This window comes from Globicephala melas, chromosome 1, assembly GCF_963455315.2.
Source record: "Globicephala melas chromosome 1, mGloMel1.2, whole genome shotgun sequence".
Classification (NCBI taxonomy): Eukaryota; Metazoa; Chordata; class Mammalia; order Artiodactyla; family Delphinidae; genus Globicephala; species Globicephala melas.
The window spans coordinates 162,046,126-162,062,601 of NC_083314.1; the positions used below are offsets into that span (position 1 = coordinate 162,046,126).

Genomic DNA, 16,476 nt, shown 5'->3' on the forward strand with positions numbered 1-16,476 from the left:
TGAAGTATCATTTGCTGCAAGTGGCAATCGGCCCATCCTTGAGGAAAGGCAAACCGAAAACTCCACCTTATGGATGACGGGGGTCGGGGAGAAGGTATTGTAGCAGGAGTTCTAAAAAGCAGTTGGGTTACCGTCTCCTCAAGATGGAGGTCCTGGAATCACCTGACCCCCGAGGAGGCGGAGCTCCGCTCTAGCACGCCCAGCACGCCCCACCCCCGCTCGGCCCCGCCCAGCGCCCCCACCCGGGCGGGGCGGCGCGGGTTGTGAGGTGTCTTCGCGAGGCGCCTGCGCAGTGGGCAGCGGCGCGCGGGGCGGAGGCTTTATAACCACTTAGTCGCTGCCGTTCGGTTTCTATCTCTGGGAGGGCGGCTGAGGCGGCGGCGGTCGGGACGCCGACTGAGGAGCGCTGAGGCGTGAGCTGTGGCGGCGCTGGGCGCCCCTCGCTCCTCGGCCTCTGGGGGCCATGGGCTCCGAGAAAGACTCCGAGTCGCCGCGGTCTACATCCCTACACGCGGCTGCGCCCGACCCCAAGTGCCGCAGCGGCGGCCGGCGCCGGCGCCTCACCTTCCACAGCGTCTTCTCCGCCTCGGCCCGCGGTCGCCACGCCCGGGCCAAGCCGCAGGCCGAGCCGCCACCCCCGGCCGCGCCGCCGCCGCCCGCCCCGGCCCCTGCCGCGGCCCAGGCCCCGCCGCCTGAGGCGCTGCCCGCCGAGCCGGCCGCCGAGGCCGAGGCGGAGGCCGCGGCGACGGCGGGGCCCGGGTTAGACGATGAGGAGGCGGCGGAGGGCGGCGGCTCGGGCCCGGAGGAGGTGGAGTGTCCTCTGTGCCTGGTGCGGCTGCCGCCCGAGCGGGCCCCGCGCCTCCTCAGTTGTCCGCACCGCTCGTGCCGGGACTGCCTCCGCCACTACCTGCGCCTGGAGATCAGCGAGAGCCGGGTCCCCATCAGCTGCCCCGAGTGCAGCGAGCGACTGAACCCGCACGACATCCGCCTGCTGCTCGCCGACCCACCGCTCATGCACAAGTACGAGGAGTTCATGCTGCGCCGCTACCTGGCCTCGGACCCCGACTGTCGCTGGTGCCCGGCCCCGGACTGCGGGTGAGAGCGGGGGCGTGGCCCGGGGGCGGTGGCCGCGGCGGAGGGAACCTGGGGCCTGGGGCTGGTCACCGCGTGTGACCGGCCCCAGGGGCCGTCCTTTGCGCACCGTGTGTGTGTGTGTGTGTGTGTGTGTGTGTGTGTCCCAGCGTGGAGGGAGAGGTGAGGGATGACCAGGGGGAGGGAGGGCCAGGCGGCAACTGCGGAGAGCCGGTAACCGCTAACCATCCGCACGCCCAGAAGAGTAGGGTAAACGCACCCAACACCCCACCACTGCCCGAAGGCTTGAAGTGGGGGCTGAGCAGTCGGTGAGAAGGGAGCTGTCCATCAAGTCAGGAGGCAGGGAGAGGCCGTTTTTGGTCGGGTGAATGCCCCTCTGTCCAGAGGTAGGGGATATGTCTTAATGAGGATGGGGAGGGGATATCTGGCAAAGGATGGAATGAGAATATCATTCTGAGGGGGCAGCGCTTTGGAGGGGTGTGTCCATTTGGCTAGGGGCATACTTTGCAGCGTTTCAGGAGAAGGGGTGTTCTTTCTGCCCACCACGGCTGAAAGTTGGAATGCAGGTGACTGAAATGGCACTAACGGGAAAGGACAGCTCCCAGGCAGCGCTCTGGGGGCATCCTGGGCATTGTGGTGTGTCTTCTGTGCCAAGCTATTGGGGGGCCCCCTGTGGTTCTTACACTGCTGTCTTGGGCAGGGTGCAAAGTGGACAGACCCTTTCTTTGTCCAGAGAAGCAACGGGGCACTGAAAAGGATGCCCAGAGGTTGACATGGTAGGAGAAAATGTGTTTCCCAGCTCCTCTGATCTTGAGTTCTTGACGATGCACCATGTATGCCGACTTTTTAAGGTCAGTGAGAAAATAGGCAGTAGATGCAGAGACATAATACTACCAGATTTCACTATCTGGAGCATTCAGTGGACACCGCCCCCGACCCCCACCCCCCACCCCCGACCCTTACCTTTTAAAATCTGATTGTGTATTACTGTCAGTACATCCCATGAACGATTGCATGCAGCAAAGAGGGGCGTCAGACTGTGCCATTACCTGCTCTGCGACCTTGGACAGATCATTTTATTCTTGTGTGTCATGTTTTGAGGACAAAAAGATGCTAGGGACTCCTAGTAAAAAGCTGAGTGTTCGTTTCTTTCAGAGGAGTTAAGAAAGGCTCTTAATTGTAGCCTATATATCAAGGCTTTTAAGATTTCCATGATTCTGCTATTTGTCTCCTTCAAAAGAAGCCGACTTAGAGTTATCTAGGGGAGTAAGATGAGTTATTCTATTTTTCTGTTCTGACAAACTTGTTTAGAGATGGATGTGTTATTTAAGCTCACTGAGTTGGGGTTTCTAAATTACTTTGAAGTGTTGTGGTCAAAGGTTGGGGCATTTAACTATGGTAGGTCACTTTCACTTTCAGTTAATAAGTATCAGAAAGAACCTCGTAGGCTCTTGGAAAAGTTTGCTTATATCTGGACATCTGGTGATCTTCCTAGCCTTAAGGGGTTAATTTACATGGTATTGAAGTTTTACAGACACTATTGATCTATTTTCTGAACCAAAGGAATATTTACTTAAGAGAACACTGCTTGGTTAACTTTGGAATAATATATTAACTCCTTTTTCAGATGTGAATTTCCTTGAATTTTAACTGAGAAATGTGGCATCACTCATTATATTTCTGGAAAAGTTCTCTTTTTGTTTTTATTTCTCTGAAATCAATCTCTGTCTTTGCTCACGTCGATAAAAATGAACAGGAATTAATTTACAATCTTGATGACAACTCTAAACCATTACTGATTTGGAAGTTATTAAAAAATTAGGCCATTTCTTATTTTAGCCAAGTATTGGATTACTACCATCCAGAGGTTTTTTTAAATTAGTTAAAAAACTAACAATTTTAATATAATCTTTAAATGTGTTATCTGTGGGTTTAAAGAAGGTGAAGTTTGGGAAAAGCAAGCAAGCTAGCATCTGAGTATCTATGTGTCAGGCATACATAATTTAATTTGATCCCTGCAACATTGTAAGATAGATTTGATCTTGTTTTACAGATAAGGAAACTGAAGTTTAAATGAATTGAGTGACTTGTTTAGGGTCATATAACTAGTGGGTGGTGGAATCAGGCTTGGAACACTGGTCTTAACTCCAACCAAGGCCAGTATTCTTTTCTCTCAAAGCATAAAAAGCTTTAAAAAAGCATAGGCTTATCAACATTATTGGGGATGCTACTGTTTGGGTCATTTCATCAAGTGTGGCCTAAGGACAATGTTGAGAGAGCCAAAAATGCTAGAATCTGGTTTCTCTTCTGATTCTTATTGTTAACAGCCTATTACCTACTTTATTTTTCTTACCTGAAATAGGCCTAATCCTTTCCTTACTTGAGAGGCCTAATTGATATTTTCAGAGTGTTTTGAGAATTCAGTTGAAGGTGTTAGATAAACAGGGAGATAAACAGGGAGTAACTTTAAATTTCTGTCACTTCCCAAATAGGTGGGGATATGGCCAGTGGTTTTGCCACCTCTTTTTAATGTCATGAGAAAAATAACTTGTTTCGTTTTAATCAAACTGTTCTATTCTTCTGGGTCAGGTAGAAATCATGGATGAGAACTAGAAGAGAAGCCTAAGACCCCAATTGTGTCTTCTCATACCTGACCATCTTTACTGCCTGCAGATTAAGTTTCTGCCAGCCAAATTTATCAAGTTCCTTTTTGCTCTCTGTGTGTATATGTGTGTATTTGGCAGGGTGAGGGGAGCATATAAGTGATCTGATCGTTAGTTTTACTGTGATCACTCACGATAATAAGAACACTATATGTTAAACGATTCATTATTTGTTTATAAGATATTTGTGGAACAGAGAAAAGAATCTTGAATTTTTCTTTTTTCATACTTAAATACAATTTTATTTTATTCATAAATAAGGGAACTGATTTCTATGGGAAAACATTCACATTATTATTAGTATTATTAAGTACAATATTACCAAGTGCAATTTTTTTTTTTTTTTGCTGTGCGAGACTGTGGGATCTTAGTTCCCAGACCAGGGATGGAACCCGGGCCCACGGCAGTGAAAGTGCCGAGTCTTAATCACTGGATTCCCAGGGAATTCCCACCAAGTGTAATCTTTAAAACATACTTTCAAATGAGATAAAATTAACTCAGAATACAGATAACTGACATTTTTATAGTCCTTTATAATCTTCAGACTGTAACTTCATTCAGAAATAATTTCATTTTAGTTTCATACAGGTAGATGGTGGTAAACTCATTTTATAAAAGAGAAGCCAGTTCAGAAAAGTTTAAGTGTGGGACCCAGTGTCTCACAGCTGATAAATGGTACAGTTGATATGCTACCCCTTAGAGTCTCTACTTAAGCACAAGGTCTTTTCAGAAACCTCCAAATCATGTAAACATGTAATGTTTTCCTCTCAAGTGCCCTGTTGCCTATCTTTAAACCCCTTCAGAATCTCTAGAAGACTGAGGGGTGAGCAAAAGAGACGACAGACTATTTCCTGGCATACAGGGGGCAGATCTTCTTTACAGAAGAACAGGAGATAAGGCTGTCTTGACCTAAATTCTTTGTGCAGGTCCACCACTCCAGCCTCTCATTGCTGCCTCTGTCTCCTGCAGAGACCCCCATCCCACCTGACCCCAGAAGGTAGTATCACTTATTGGCCATCCTAGATAACTGGACTGGATTATCCCATAAGCAGGAAGCTTCTGTTGGTCTCGTAACACTTTTATGAGGGAAGAGCAAGCTCCCTGAACAAGACAGATTTCTCAATCAGTGAGGGAGGATTTTCACTTTCTGAAGCCTTCCTGAACCTCTTCTCTCTCTCTTTCTTTTAAAAAATATAATTAATTAATTTATTTTTTAAAGGTGGAGATGGGGAGCTTTTTTTTTTTTTTTTTTTTTTGCGGTACGCGGGCCTCTCACTGTTGTGGCCTCTCCCGTTGCGGAGCACAGGCTCCGGACGCTCAGGCTTAGCAGCCATGGCTCACAGGCCCAGCTGCTCCACAGCATGTGGGATCCTCCCGGACCAGGGCATGAACCCGTGTCCCCTGCATCGGCAGGCGGACTCTCAACCACTGCGCCACCAGGGAGGCCCTAAAGGTGGAGATGGGGAGCTTTTAAAAACAATGTTTATTTATTTATTTATTTTGGATGCTCCAGGTCTTAGTTGCAGCACGCGGGATCTTCGTTGCAGCATGCAGGTTTCTTCGTTGCGACATGCAGACTTCTTAGTTGCGGCATGCAGACTCTCTTAGTTGCACCATGCGAACTCTTAGTTACGGCATGCATGCGGGATCTAGTTCCCCAACCAGGGATCGAACCCGGGCCCCCTGCATTGGGAGCATGGAGTCTTACCCACTGGACCACCTGGGGAGTCCCCTGGACCTCTTCTTAATTTAGCTCTGTACCTTCATTTTCATAACTCTTTATTCCCCCTACAACGCCCCTCGCCATTTACATCATCCTACAGCCCAATATGTCTTTCTCATATTTGCCAGAGTACTCATTCTAAAGTGGAACATTTTATATCATTGCCCTGCTTAAAACTGCTCATACCTGACCTACAAGATGACTTCTTATGTCTTTAAGAACTTATTCTTTATATGATCTATCCTTATGATTTAAGACCCTTTATGGTCTCCAACCATCTTTTGATCTTGTTTTCTATTTTTCACCAACATCAATATTTCCCAAGGTATAGGCATTACTATTGAAAAGAAAAATGTTTTATGATTGAATAAGCTTGGGAAATGTTGGATTGAACAAAATAAAGCAACTCTGTTTCTGAGCTCCTTAGACCCTTTAAAAAATACTAATATACACTGTAAATCTTGTTAATGCTAATATGCAAATCTTCAGTCTGGTATAATTTCCGTAAACTGAGATCACCAGGAAACATGTTTTGTTTTGTTTCGTTTCGATGACATCTTTAAAGCATACCTGAAACTTTCCCTATTTGCAGTTCTCTAAACTCCTTTAATAGTTATTCTGTCCTGCCTTCTGTTACTGTCCTTATTTAACACTAAATCTTGTGCTCTGAGTAAATTGAGAGCTCCTCTAGACTAGGATATCTATATTCCAACTTTTTCTACAACTCTGAACAAAATCTTTCGATTAGGTCCCAGAAGAATGGGATGAATAGTTAAATTTTTGATACGGGGGATAAAGAATACAAACACCACACTTTTGAGAGGAGAAACAGATAAGAGGAGGGTGTGCAAGAAAGGACAGACAAGTAATCATTAAACAGACACTTTTCAAAATCATATGGTGTTGAAACTTAGGTGAGTATTGGGTATTACAAAAAGGACTTAGACATGGGCCTCTTGACAGGGAGTTTGGCCTGGTAGAGGAGACAGATAGGTAAGTAGGAAGATAATTATAAATGCAATGTAATATATACTAAAGAAAATACAAGTGTTCTTAGAAGATGGATGAAAGGTTTTGCATGATGGTGTCAATAAAGACTTCGTGGAGGAGGTGATATTTGATCAGGGCTTGAAGAATATGAGTAGAAATTTATACCAGACAAACAAAGATGAGGGTAGAGAAAAAGGTGTCTTAAACCAGAATGTTATGAGCAAATGCATGGAGGTATAAGAATTCAAGACTAAGTCTGGAGTCTCGTTTGGTTAGCCTCTGGATATACAATATGGGGAACATGATCTGGGAAGTGACTTGAGATCCATCTGAAAAGGTAGATTGGATTCACATTTATAGGTCTATCTATGCCATGCAAAGAAGTGTAAGTTTGAAGGACTTTTTTCTTTTTTGTTGAAGGATTTTAAGCAAAAGAGTAACATCATGAAAGATAAACTTTTGGAACTGGAATTTGGATTGGAGTAGGGAATAAAGAGACTGCAGTCTCTTGCAGTTGTCTGGTCAAGAGATGACATGGGTTTGAACTAGCGCAGTAAAAAGGAAGATAGTAAGAGTATGGCTCACTGTGACAACTTGGCCCATGTTTTCCACCCTTATATATGCTCAGGGTCTGTTTGTAAATGGTTATATGGCCTGGAACGGTGAAGTACAGACATAATATAGGAACACATTCCTTTAACTCCCAGGGTTTGTTGGAGCATAATCAAATTCATACTATTGGGAATTTTTCCCCCTGGGCTGGAGTAAGGTAATGCTGTGGTCTGGCTTGTCACACATTATAATGTTTCTCAAGTTAGGAAATTAACAAAATTAATAAAAGTTGTATGAACTTAATGGGGGGAGGAAAGGATGCTTCTGTGTTCTTAGCATCATGCAATTTCCTACACCTTCCATTTAGCTTCTAATTAGCAGACCTGAATGCTCTGTTCAACTAAGAAAGCAGAGTAGGAGGCTCCCGTGTAGGACATGGAAGAGAGGGAACAAGATAGTCAAGGCAGTTTTGGTCTCAAGGATGAAGGATTTTTCTTGACTGCCTGGGGTAGAAGATTGCCCTATTCAGAATTTAGGAGTTTGCTCCGAAAAGGGGCTTAAACAGAATTTTAGGATTAAGTTATAGTACTTGACATAAAGAAAGCCAATAGATACATGGATAAGTTTAAAAGATTGCTTTAGGGAAAAGTAATGGCCCAGGAGAAGAGCTAAATGACCTGGGGAAAGTAAAAAACCCAAACAGGAGAGGGTCTCTATCATTCATTCAACACAGGTATTTTAAGCATGAATCAGTGTGCTAGACCCTGGAGATTAAAAGATGGTTGATACTTTTCCTTCTCTAGTCTGGTTGGGGAAGCATACATATAAACAGATAATTACAGTATAATGTGTTAAGTATTGTAAAGTAATTATGCACAGACACAAAGTGGGCAACCAACTGCCTGGAGAGGTTAAGTGGATTTTATAGAGAGGATGACATTTGAGCTGGTTCTTAAATGGCTAAGTATTTGCCAGGACAAGAAGTAAGGAGAGGGCGTTTCGAGGCTGAAAGGAATAGAATATGCAAAGGCCAAGAAGTAGGACAAAACACGCTGTTTATCTATACCATAACTTTTGGGACAAGATCTCAAATGCAGTTTGTTTGTTTTTTTTTAATATATTTATTTATTTATGGCTGTGTTGGGTCTTCGTTGCTGCACGCAGCTCTCTCCAGCTGCGGCGAGCAGGGGATACTCTGCTGCAGTGCGTGGACTTCTCATTGCGATGGCTTCTCTTGTTGCGGAGCACGGCTCTAGGCATGCGGGCTTCAGTAGTTGTGGCGCGCAGGCTCAGTAGTTGTGGCACGCAGGCTCAGTTGCTCCATGGCATGTGGGATCTTCCCAGACCAGGGCTCAAACCCGTGTCCCCTGCACTGGCAGGCAGATTCTTAACCACTGCACCACCAGGGAAGTCTTCAACTGCAGTTTTAAAATATGTTTAGTTTTGGGTTTTTTTAATAGAAATTTATTTTTTATTATTTATTTATTTATTTTATTCATTTATTTTTGGCTGCATTGGGTCTTCGTTGCTGTGCACGGGCTTTCTCTAGTTGCGACGAGTGGGGGCTACTCTTTGTTGCGGTGCACAGGCTTCTCATTGTGGTGGCTTCTCTTGTTGTGGAGCACGGGCTCTAGGCGCGCGGGCTTCAGTAGTTGCGGCACTCGGGCTCAGTAGTTGTGGCACACGGGTTTAGTTGCTCTGCGGCATGTGGGATCTTCCCAGACCAGGGCTCAAACTCGTGTCCCCTGCATTGGCAGGCGGATTCTTAACCACTGCACCACCAGGGAAGTCCCAAAACATGTTTAGACTTAAAACATGTTTAGACTTAAAACATGTTTAGTTTTAAAACTCGAAGGCTGCAAACACCTATACTACCATTTTAGGGATAGAATCTAAAGTTTGGAGATTTTAATTAGCTCAGTGTCATGCAGTATGAGTCAGGGGTAAGGAGCCCAGACCAGGCACCCAAAAACAGGAATGCCAAGTCTCGTGCCCTGAGTAATTCTGTGTCATGGTAATAGGTTGCTGGGGGTCTTGAGTATTTGGCGTTATTTTACTTCCTTGGAACCAAATTCCACACCCAAAATTGACATTGTCAATACTATCAAATGTTCTTTGAAAAAAAAGAAGTATCTGTTAATAAATATTTACTCCCACCATGTGAGGTAGGAATGGATCATGAAATGCTCAAGGCTTCCTGACTGGCAGTCTATCTAATATGTATTGTCAGAAGTTGACTTAATAATTTTCTGAGATCATCCAATACCTTTCTCATTTAACACAAAATAGCAAGCAAGTCACTTTCTTCAGGAGAAACGTTTTTTATCTTTAGTAGTTATTTTACAACTAGGTGGAATAAATTTGCTCAGAACTCCTACAGGGTATGAATCATTTGCATTCATACATTGACCTCTTCTCACTTTGCTCTTTCTGAGAAGAGTTTTAATACAGCCTGTATTATGTAACATAGATGATACCTTGTCATCGGTAATTTCAGTGTCATTCTCAAATCAGCTTGCAGAATCTATGATGAACCTGAGAACTTAAGTTGCTATCGTGAACATCTAATGCACAATCAAATAAGCAAACAAACCATAGAATAAATCTAAGAAAATGTTATTAGTCTTTTGTTTAAGCTGTTTGAGGTCTTTGACTATTGGAGTAGAACATGGAATAGGTGACAAAGACCCGATGGCAACACCTAAGCCTGAACTCATTGACCTGTCTAAAATTTGTTTGAACTTTCACAACTGCTGTCCTCCATTCTTCATTTGTTTGTTTAAATTACTTTTTTTTGAAAAAAAGAGTTATTTTAAACAGGTGTCTACTTGTTAGTCTGTGCATTTAGTTGACATTTTTAGAATTAGTCAGAAAGGCTAACAGTTTGTAAATATATTTGTTTTTGTTTTTGTTTTTGTTTTTTTTTTGCGGTACGCAGGCCTCTCACTGTTGTGGCCTCTCCCGTTGCGGAGCACAGACTCTGGACGCACAGGCCCAGTGGCCATGGCTCACGGGCCCAGCCGCTCCGTGGCATGTGGGATCTTCCTGGACCGGGGCACGAACCTGTGTCCCCTGCATCGGCAGGTGGACTCTCAACCACTGCGCCACCAGGGAAGCCCTGTAAATATATTGGATTGCTTGTAGGAAAGTAATTCTTGGTAAATAAACATGAATTATAAGAAGCAGTTGATACTGGTGCTGATAGATTCTGAATTGTCCATCTTTACTAAGAATATGTGTCAGAAGGGATTGGGGGGAGATATGGCCATATTCTATGTTCATTCATAAGATAGATGAGTGGTATTCTTCGATTCTGGAACCTGTCAAGAAAAGAGATTTCAAGGTATACATTCAAATTGGGGAAAATAATTTTTTGGAAAGATAAAATGAGCTTTCAATATAAGTTGATCACGAACCCATCTATGTTCATTGTCTCTCAGTCTGCCATCAGACCAGCTTCACTATGAAACTTAAAAATGAAAAAGTATTGAAATCATAAAACTCCTAAAAGAAAACATACGCAGAACACTCTTTGACATAAATCATAGCAATATTTTTTTGATCTGTCTCCTAAAGCAGAGGAAATAAAAGCAAAACTAAATGGGACCTAATTAAACTTAAATGCTTTTGCACAGCAAAGCAAACCATTGACAAAGCAAAGAGACAAACTACTGAATGAGGGAAAATATTTGCTAATGATACGACTGATAAGGGGTTAATATCCAGAATATATAAGCAGGGAGAGGGTGTGGAGAAAAGGGAACCCTCTTGCACTGTTGGTGGGAATGTAAATTGATACAGCCACTATGGAGGACAGTATGGAGGTTCCTTAAAAAACTAAAAACAGGACTTCCCTGGTGGCACAGTGGTTAAGAGTCCGCCTGCCAACACAGGGGACACGGGTTCGAGTCCTGGTCCGGGAAGATCCCACATGCCGCGGAGCAACTAAGCCCATGTGCCACAACTACTGAGCCTGCACTCTAGAGCCCGTGAGCCACAACTGCTGAGCCCGCATGCTGCAACTACTGAAGCCCACGTGCTTCTCTGCAACAAGAGAAGCCACCGCAGTAAGCCCACGCACTGCAACGAAGAGTAGCACCCGCTCGCCGCAACTAGAGAAAGCCCATACGCAGCAATGATGACCCAATGCAGCCAAAAAGAAAAAAACTAAAAACTAAAAATAGAACTACCATATGACCTAGTAATCCCACTACTGGGCATATACCCTGAGAAAACCATAATTCAAAAAGAGACATGTACCACAACGGTTCATTGCAGCACTGTGTACAATAGCCAGGACATGGAAGCAACCTAAGTGTCCATCGACAGATGAATGGATAAAGAAGGTGTGGCACATATATACAATGGAATATTATTACTCGGCCATAAAAAGAAACGAAACTGAGTTATTTGTAGTGAGGTGACTGTACCTAGAGTCTGTCATACAGAGTGAAGTAAGTCAGAAAGAGAAAAACAAATACCGTATGCTAACACATATATATGGAATCTAAAAAAAAAAATGGTTATGAAGAACCTAGGGGCAGGACAGAAATAAAGATGCAGACGTAGAGAATGGACTTGAGAACACAGGGAGGGAGAAGGGTAAGCTGGGACGAAGTGAGAGAGTGGCATGGACTTATATATACTACCAAATGTAAAATAGATAGCTAGTGGGAAGCAGCCACATAGCACAGGGAGATCAGCTGGGTGCTCTGTGACCACCTAGAGGGGTGGGATAGGAAGGGTGGGAGGGAGATGCAAGAGGAAAGAGATATGGGATATATGTATATGTATAGCTGATTCACTTTGTTATAAAGCAGAAACTAGCACACCATTGTAAAGCAATTATACTCCAATAAAGATGTTTAAAAAAATTAAAATTTTTAAAAAAGGTAATTAAAAAAAAAGAGAGAGAGAGACATGTACCACAACGGTTCATTGCAGCACTGTTTACGATAGCCAGGACATGGAAGCAACCTAAGTGTCCATCGACAGATGAATGGATAAAGAAGATGTGGCACATATATACAATGGAATATTACTCGGCCATAAAAAGAAACGAAACTGAGTTATTTGTAGTGAGGTGGATGTACCTAGAGTCTGTCATATAGAGTGAAGTAAGTCAGAAAGAGAAAAACAAATACTGTATGCTAACACATATATATGGAATCTCAAAAAAAATGGTTCTGATGAACCTAGGGGCAGGACAGGCAGAATAAAGATGCAGACGTACAGAATGGACTGGAGGACACGGGGAGGGGGAAGGGTAAGCTGGGATGAAGTGAAAGAGTAGCGATGACATATATACACTACCAAATGTAAAATAGATAGCTAGTGGGAAGCAGCTGCATAGCACAGGGAGATGAGCTCAGTGCTTTGTGACCACCTAGAGGGGTGGGATAGGGAGGGTGGGAGGGAGGCGCAAGAGGGAGGGGATATGGGGACATATATGTATAGCTGATTCACTTTGTTATACAGCAGAAACTAACACAACATTGTAAAGCAATTATACTACAATAAAGATGTTTAAAAAATTAAAAACAAAAACAAAATATATAAGCAGCTCATACAAATCAACATCAAAAAAATTTTTTAAATGATCCAATTGAAAAATGGGCAGAAGACCTGAATAGACATTTCTCCAAAGAAGACATACAGATGGCCAACAGGCACATGAAAAGATGCTCAACGTCATTAATCATCAGAGAAATGCAAATTAAAACCACAGTGAGACATCACCTCACACCTATCAGAATGGCTATCATCAAAAAGTCCACAAGTAACAAATGTTGGCAAGGATGAGGAGAAAAGGGAGCCCTCGTACACCATTGGTGGCAATGTAAATTGGTACAGCCATTATGAAAAACAGTATAGAGGTTTCTCAAAAAATTAAAAATAGAACTACCCTATGACCCAGCAATTCCACTCTTGGGTATTTATCTGAAAAAAGAAAAAAAAGACCAACACAAATTCGAAAAGATACATGCACCCCAATGGCAGCATTATTTACAATTGCCAAGATATGGAAACAACCTTAAATGTCCATCAACAGATGAATGGATTAAAAAGATATGGTATATATACACAATGGAATACTACTCAGCCATAAAAAATATTTTTCCATTTGCAGCAACATGGATGAACCTGGAGGGTATTATGCTCAGTGAAATAAGTCAGACAGAGAAAAAAAAAATGATGATATCACTTATATGTGGAATCTAAAAAATAAAACAAGCTAGTGAATATAATAAAAAAGAAACAGACACACAGAAATAGAGAACAAATTAGCAGTTACCAGTGGGGCAAGGGAAGGAGTAAGGGACAGGATAGGGGTAGGAGATTAAGAGGTACAAACTACTATGTATAAAATAAATAAGTTACAAGGATATATAGTACAACAGAGGGAATATAGCCAATATTTTATAACTATAAATGGAATATAACCATTAAAAATTGTGAATCACTGTGTTGTACACCTGAAACTTATATAATGTACATCAACTAAATTGCAATTTTAAAAAAGTATACTTGCTTTACTTTTTGCTGTTATACTTTATTTTACAAATGTTCTATCCTTTATAAACAAATTCTATTTTCTCTAAGTATATCAAATCATCAAAAGGAAATAGTTTTGTACCCTTATTTATGAAACTTACTGGGACAAACTGCTCCTAAAGCAGCTTAAACTATGACTGAATACATGCTAGAAATTCAGGCTGGACTTCCCTGGAAGTCCAATGGTTAAGACTGCACACTTCCACTGCAGGGGGCACAGGTTCGAACCCTGATCGGGGAACTAAGATCCTGCATGGCATGCAGTGTGGCCAAAAAAAAAAAAAAAAAAAAATTCAGGCTAAGTATGATATTTTCCCCTACTTTTTCAGGAGATAAATGATATGAGTTTTTAGAATCTCAAGAAACAATTTACTTTCTCACACAGAATGTTTTAAAGTTTGTTAGGTGTGCTCGTGCATGTGTTATTTGTTATATGTGTGTTCTTTCCTCTGCATCGTATGAAGTGGTGGGGGTACCACACAGTGTTACCCCACTGGGACTGATGCATGTCTTAACTTACTTATATCTCTTCCTATTTCCTTACTCAGGTATGCTGTTATTGCCTATGGCTGTGCCAGCTGCCCAAAGCTGACCTGTGAGAGGGAAGGCTGCCAGACTGAGTTCTGTTACCACTGCAAGCAAATATGGCATCCAAATCAGACATGCGATATGGCCCGTCAGCAGAGGGCGCAGACATTGCGAGTTCGGACCAAGCACACTTCAGGTCTCAGTTATGGGCAAGAATCTGGACCAGGTATGAGTTGGCATTGTCTCATTTGTCTCTTTATTGATATTTCATAATGTGAGCCCAAAGCTGGGAGAGATTACCTTCCTGTATAACTCAAGGATTAGAGAGCAGAGACTATTTGTTTTTTGTTTGTTTTTATAAATTTATTTTTATTTATATTATTTATTTTTGGCTGCATTAGGTCTTCGTTGCTGCACTCGGGCTTTCTCTAGTTGCGGCGAGCGGGGGCTACTCTTCGTTGCGGTGCACGGCCTTCTCATTTCAGTGGCTTCTCTTGTTGTGGAGCACAGGCTCTAGGCACGTGGGCTTCAGTAGTTATGGCACACGGGCTCAGTAGTTGTGGCTTACGGGTTCTAGAGCGCAGGCTCAGTATTTGTGGTGCACAGGCTTAGTTGCTCCGCGGCATGTGGGATCTTCCCGTACCAGGGCTTGAACCTGTATCCCCTGCACTGGCAGGCGGATTCTTAACCACCGCGCCACCAGGGAAGTCCCAAGTGCAGAAACTATTTGGTAATATTTTCAACACTGTATTTGGTATGTAGCTTCTCTCTCTGACCATTTATAGGTTGTCCAACCCAGGTGAAATTGGAATAAAGCAAAACTGAATTCTGTACTTTCTACCTTCTTAGTAATGTGTCTCAGATTGGAGAGCAGTTGGGTCCTTTAGCTAGGGGCTTTTTCAGAACTTTCACTGTGAGCAGAAAGACGTTTAATATTAAAACTACTGTTTTCCTACTAGCTTTAAATACATCACTGGTTTTGGAAGTAGGGTACAGATTTAAGGAAAGGAAATAATATTAGTATGGATTAATGATTAACCTTAAAAGGAGGAATATCACACATTCAGTTCCAACCTTGACATGTCAGAGTGAACCTCTTTTAAAATGTCAGTGGGTTTATTGCCTTTTATAAGTGTGCTTTATTTCACTGATGTCATTTGAGAGAAGCTAGTAGGAAAGATTTTACCATTCACTTTTTCCTGGCACAGTATAATCTCCTAAATTCTCTTTGTAATAGGATAGTTCCTAGCTTGCTGTGAAAATTACCAGGTGTATGCTATATAGCATACTCAATTGTTTGTAGGTTTTGAATTTTAAAGTATCATGGGAAGGGACTGTGAATTATGTTAACAGCAAATCACAGTGATACTTGTACCTGAGAAATGAGTTTAAAGCCAAATGCAGGCTGCAGACTATTCTTCCTGTAGGACTGTGCTTTTAATTCTGCCAGCCTATTGGCTGCTGAAATTCCATTTTTCTTGGAACCATCTTTCTCTCTAGGGAAGTCTCCTTGCTCAGAGTGTGGCTCTAGTGCTGTGTAAGATGCCAGATTGGGGGATAGGCAGCTCAGTATGAGACAGGATCCATTTTATGAAATTTCCTGAGGTCTAGACATAGCCAGCCTTCCAGTGAAGTGGGTTGCACAATTTGGAATCCTCAGTCAAGAATTCTTGACTGCCTCTTCATTTCTTGTGCATACTCCTAGGAATAATAAAATCAAACGAGGTTTAACTAGGGATATTTTTCTACCCATTCTTTCTCCCCCACTTAGCAGATGACATCAAGCCATGCCCACGATGCAGTGCTTACATTATCAAGATGAATGATGGAAGCTGTAATCATATGACCTGTGCAGTGTGTGGCTGTGAATTCTGTTGGCTTTGTATGAAGGAGATCTCAGACTTGCATTACCTCAGGTGAGATGAGAAAGTGTCTGTTGTTTTTATAGTCTTGTTCTCTTACTGATGTAGGGAAAAGGATGTCAAAGAACCATCGTTGTCTGTCCTCTCATTACAGCATAAGGAAGCTTATGCTGTAAAAAAGTTCCTCTGAAACACCCTTCCAATCATGTTTTTCTCCAGCTCAGCAACTTCCAGTGACTGTTTTCCATTACCTTCCAGATATAGTTCAGTTTCCCTATCATGACTTTTAAGGTTTTCTGCAGTCTGGCCCCAATATACCTTTTTCCATTTTGCTTTCATAAATGCTATGTCCCAGATTATCTGTGTTTCTTCTGTGTTATCTTACCTCCATACTTCTTCATGTTCTTTCCTTCACCTGGAATGCTTTATAATCACCTCACCCCCCAGCAACCCCCTTTTATCTCAGCTGTTCAGTTCTTATTCAGCCTTCAATGGCCACTTTAAATGTCAT

The 16,476-nt window shown here is 42.8% G+C and overlaps 1 protein-coding gene across 5 annotated transcripts in view; it reads left to right on the top strand.

Moving 5' to 3' along the window:
- The first annotated feature begins 283 nt into the window (after window positions 1-283).
- The window catches only part of RNF19B (ring finger protein 19B), a 39,216-nt gene continuing 23,023 nt past the window's right edge, over window positions 284-16,476 (top strand). For 2 of the 5 annotated variants that reach the window (XR_009565885.2, XM_060308274.2), the window contains exons 1-3: window positions 284-1,095; window positions 14,124-14,329; window positions 15,875-16,019. Coding sequence is in view for 4 of the 5 variants with exons in the window: in XM_060308274.2 (XP_060164257.1) it covers window positions 464-1,095; window positions 14,124-14,329; window positions 15,875-16,019 (983 nt within the window). In the remaining variant the exon portion in view is untranslated. The remainder of the gene's footprint in view (window positions 1,096-14,123; window positions 14,330-15,874; window positions 16,020-16,476) is intronic. The other 3 variants (XM_030870458.3, XM_030870484.3, XM_030870449.3) reach the window with 2 other exon arrangements.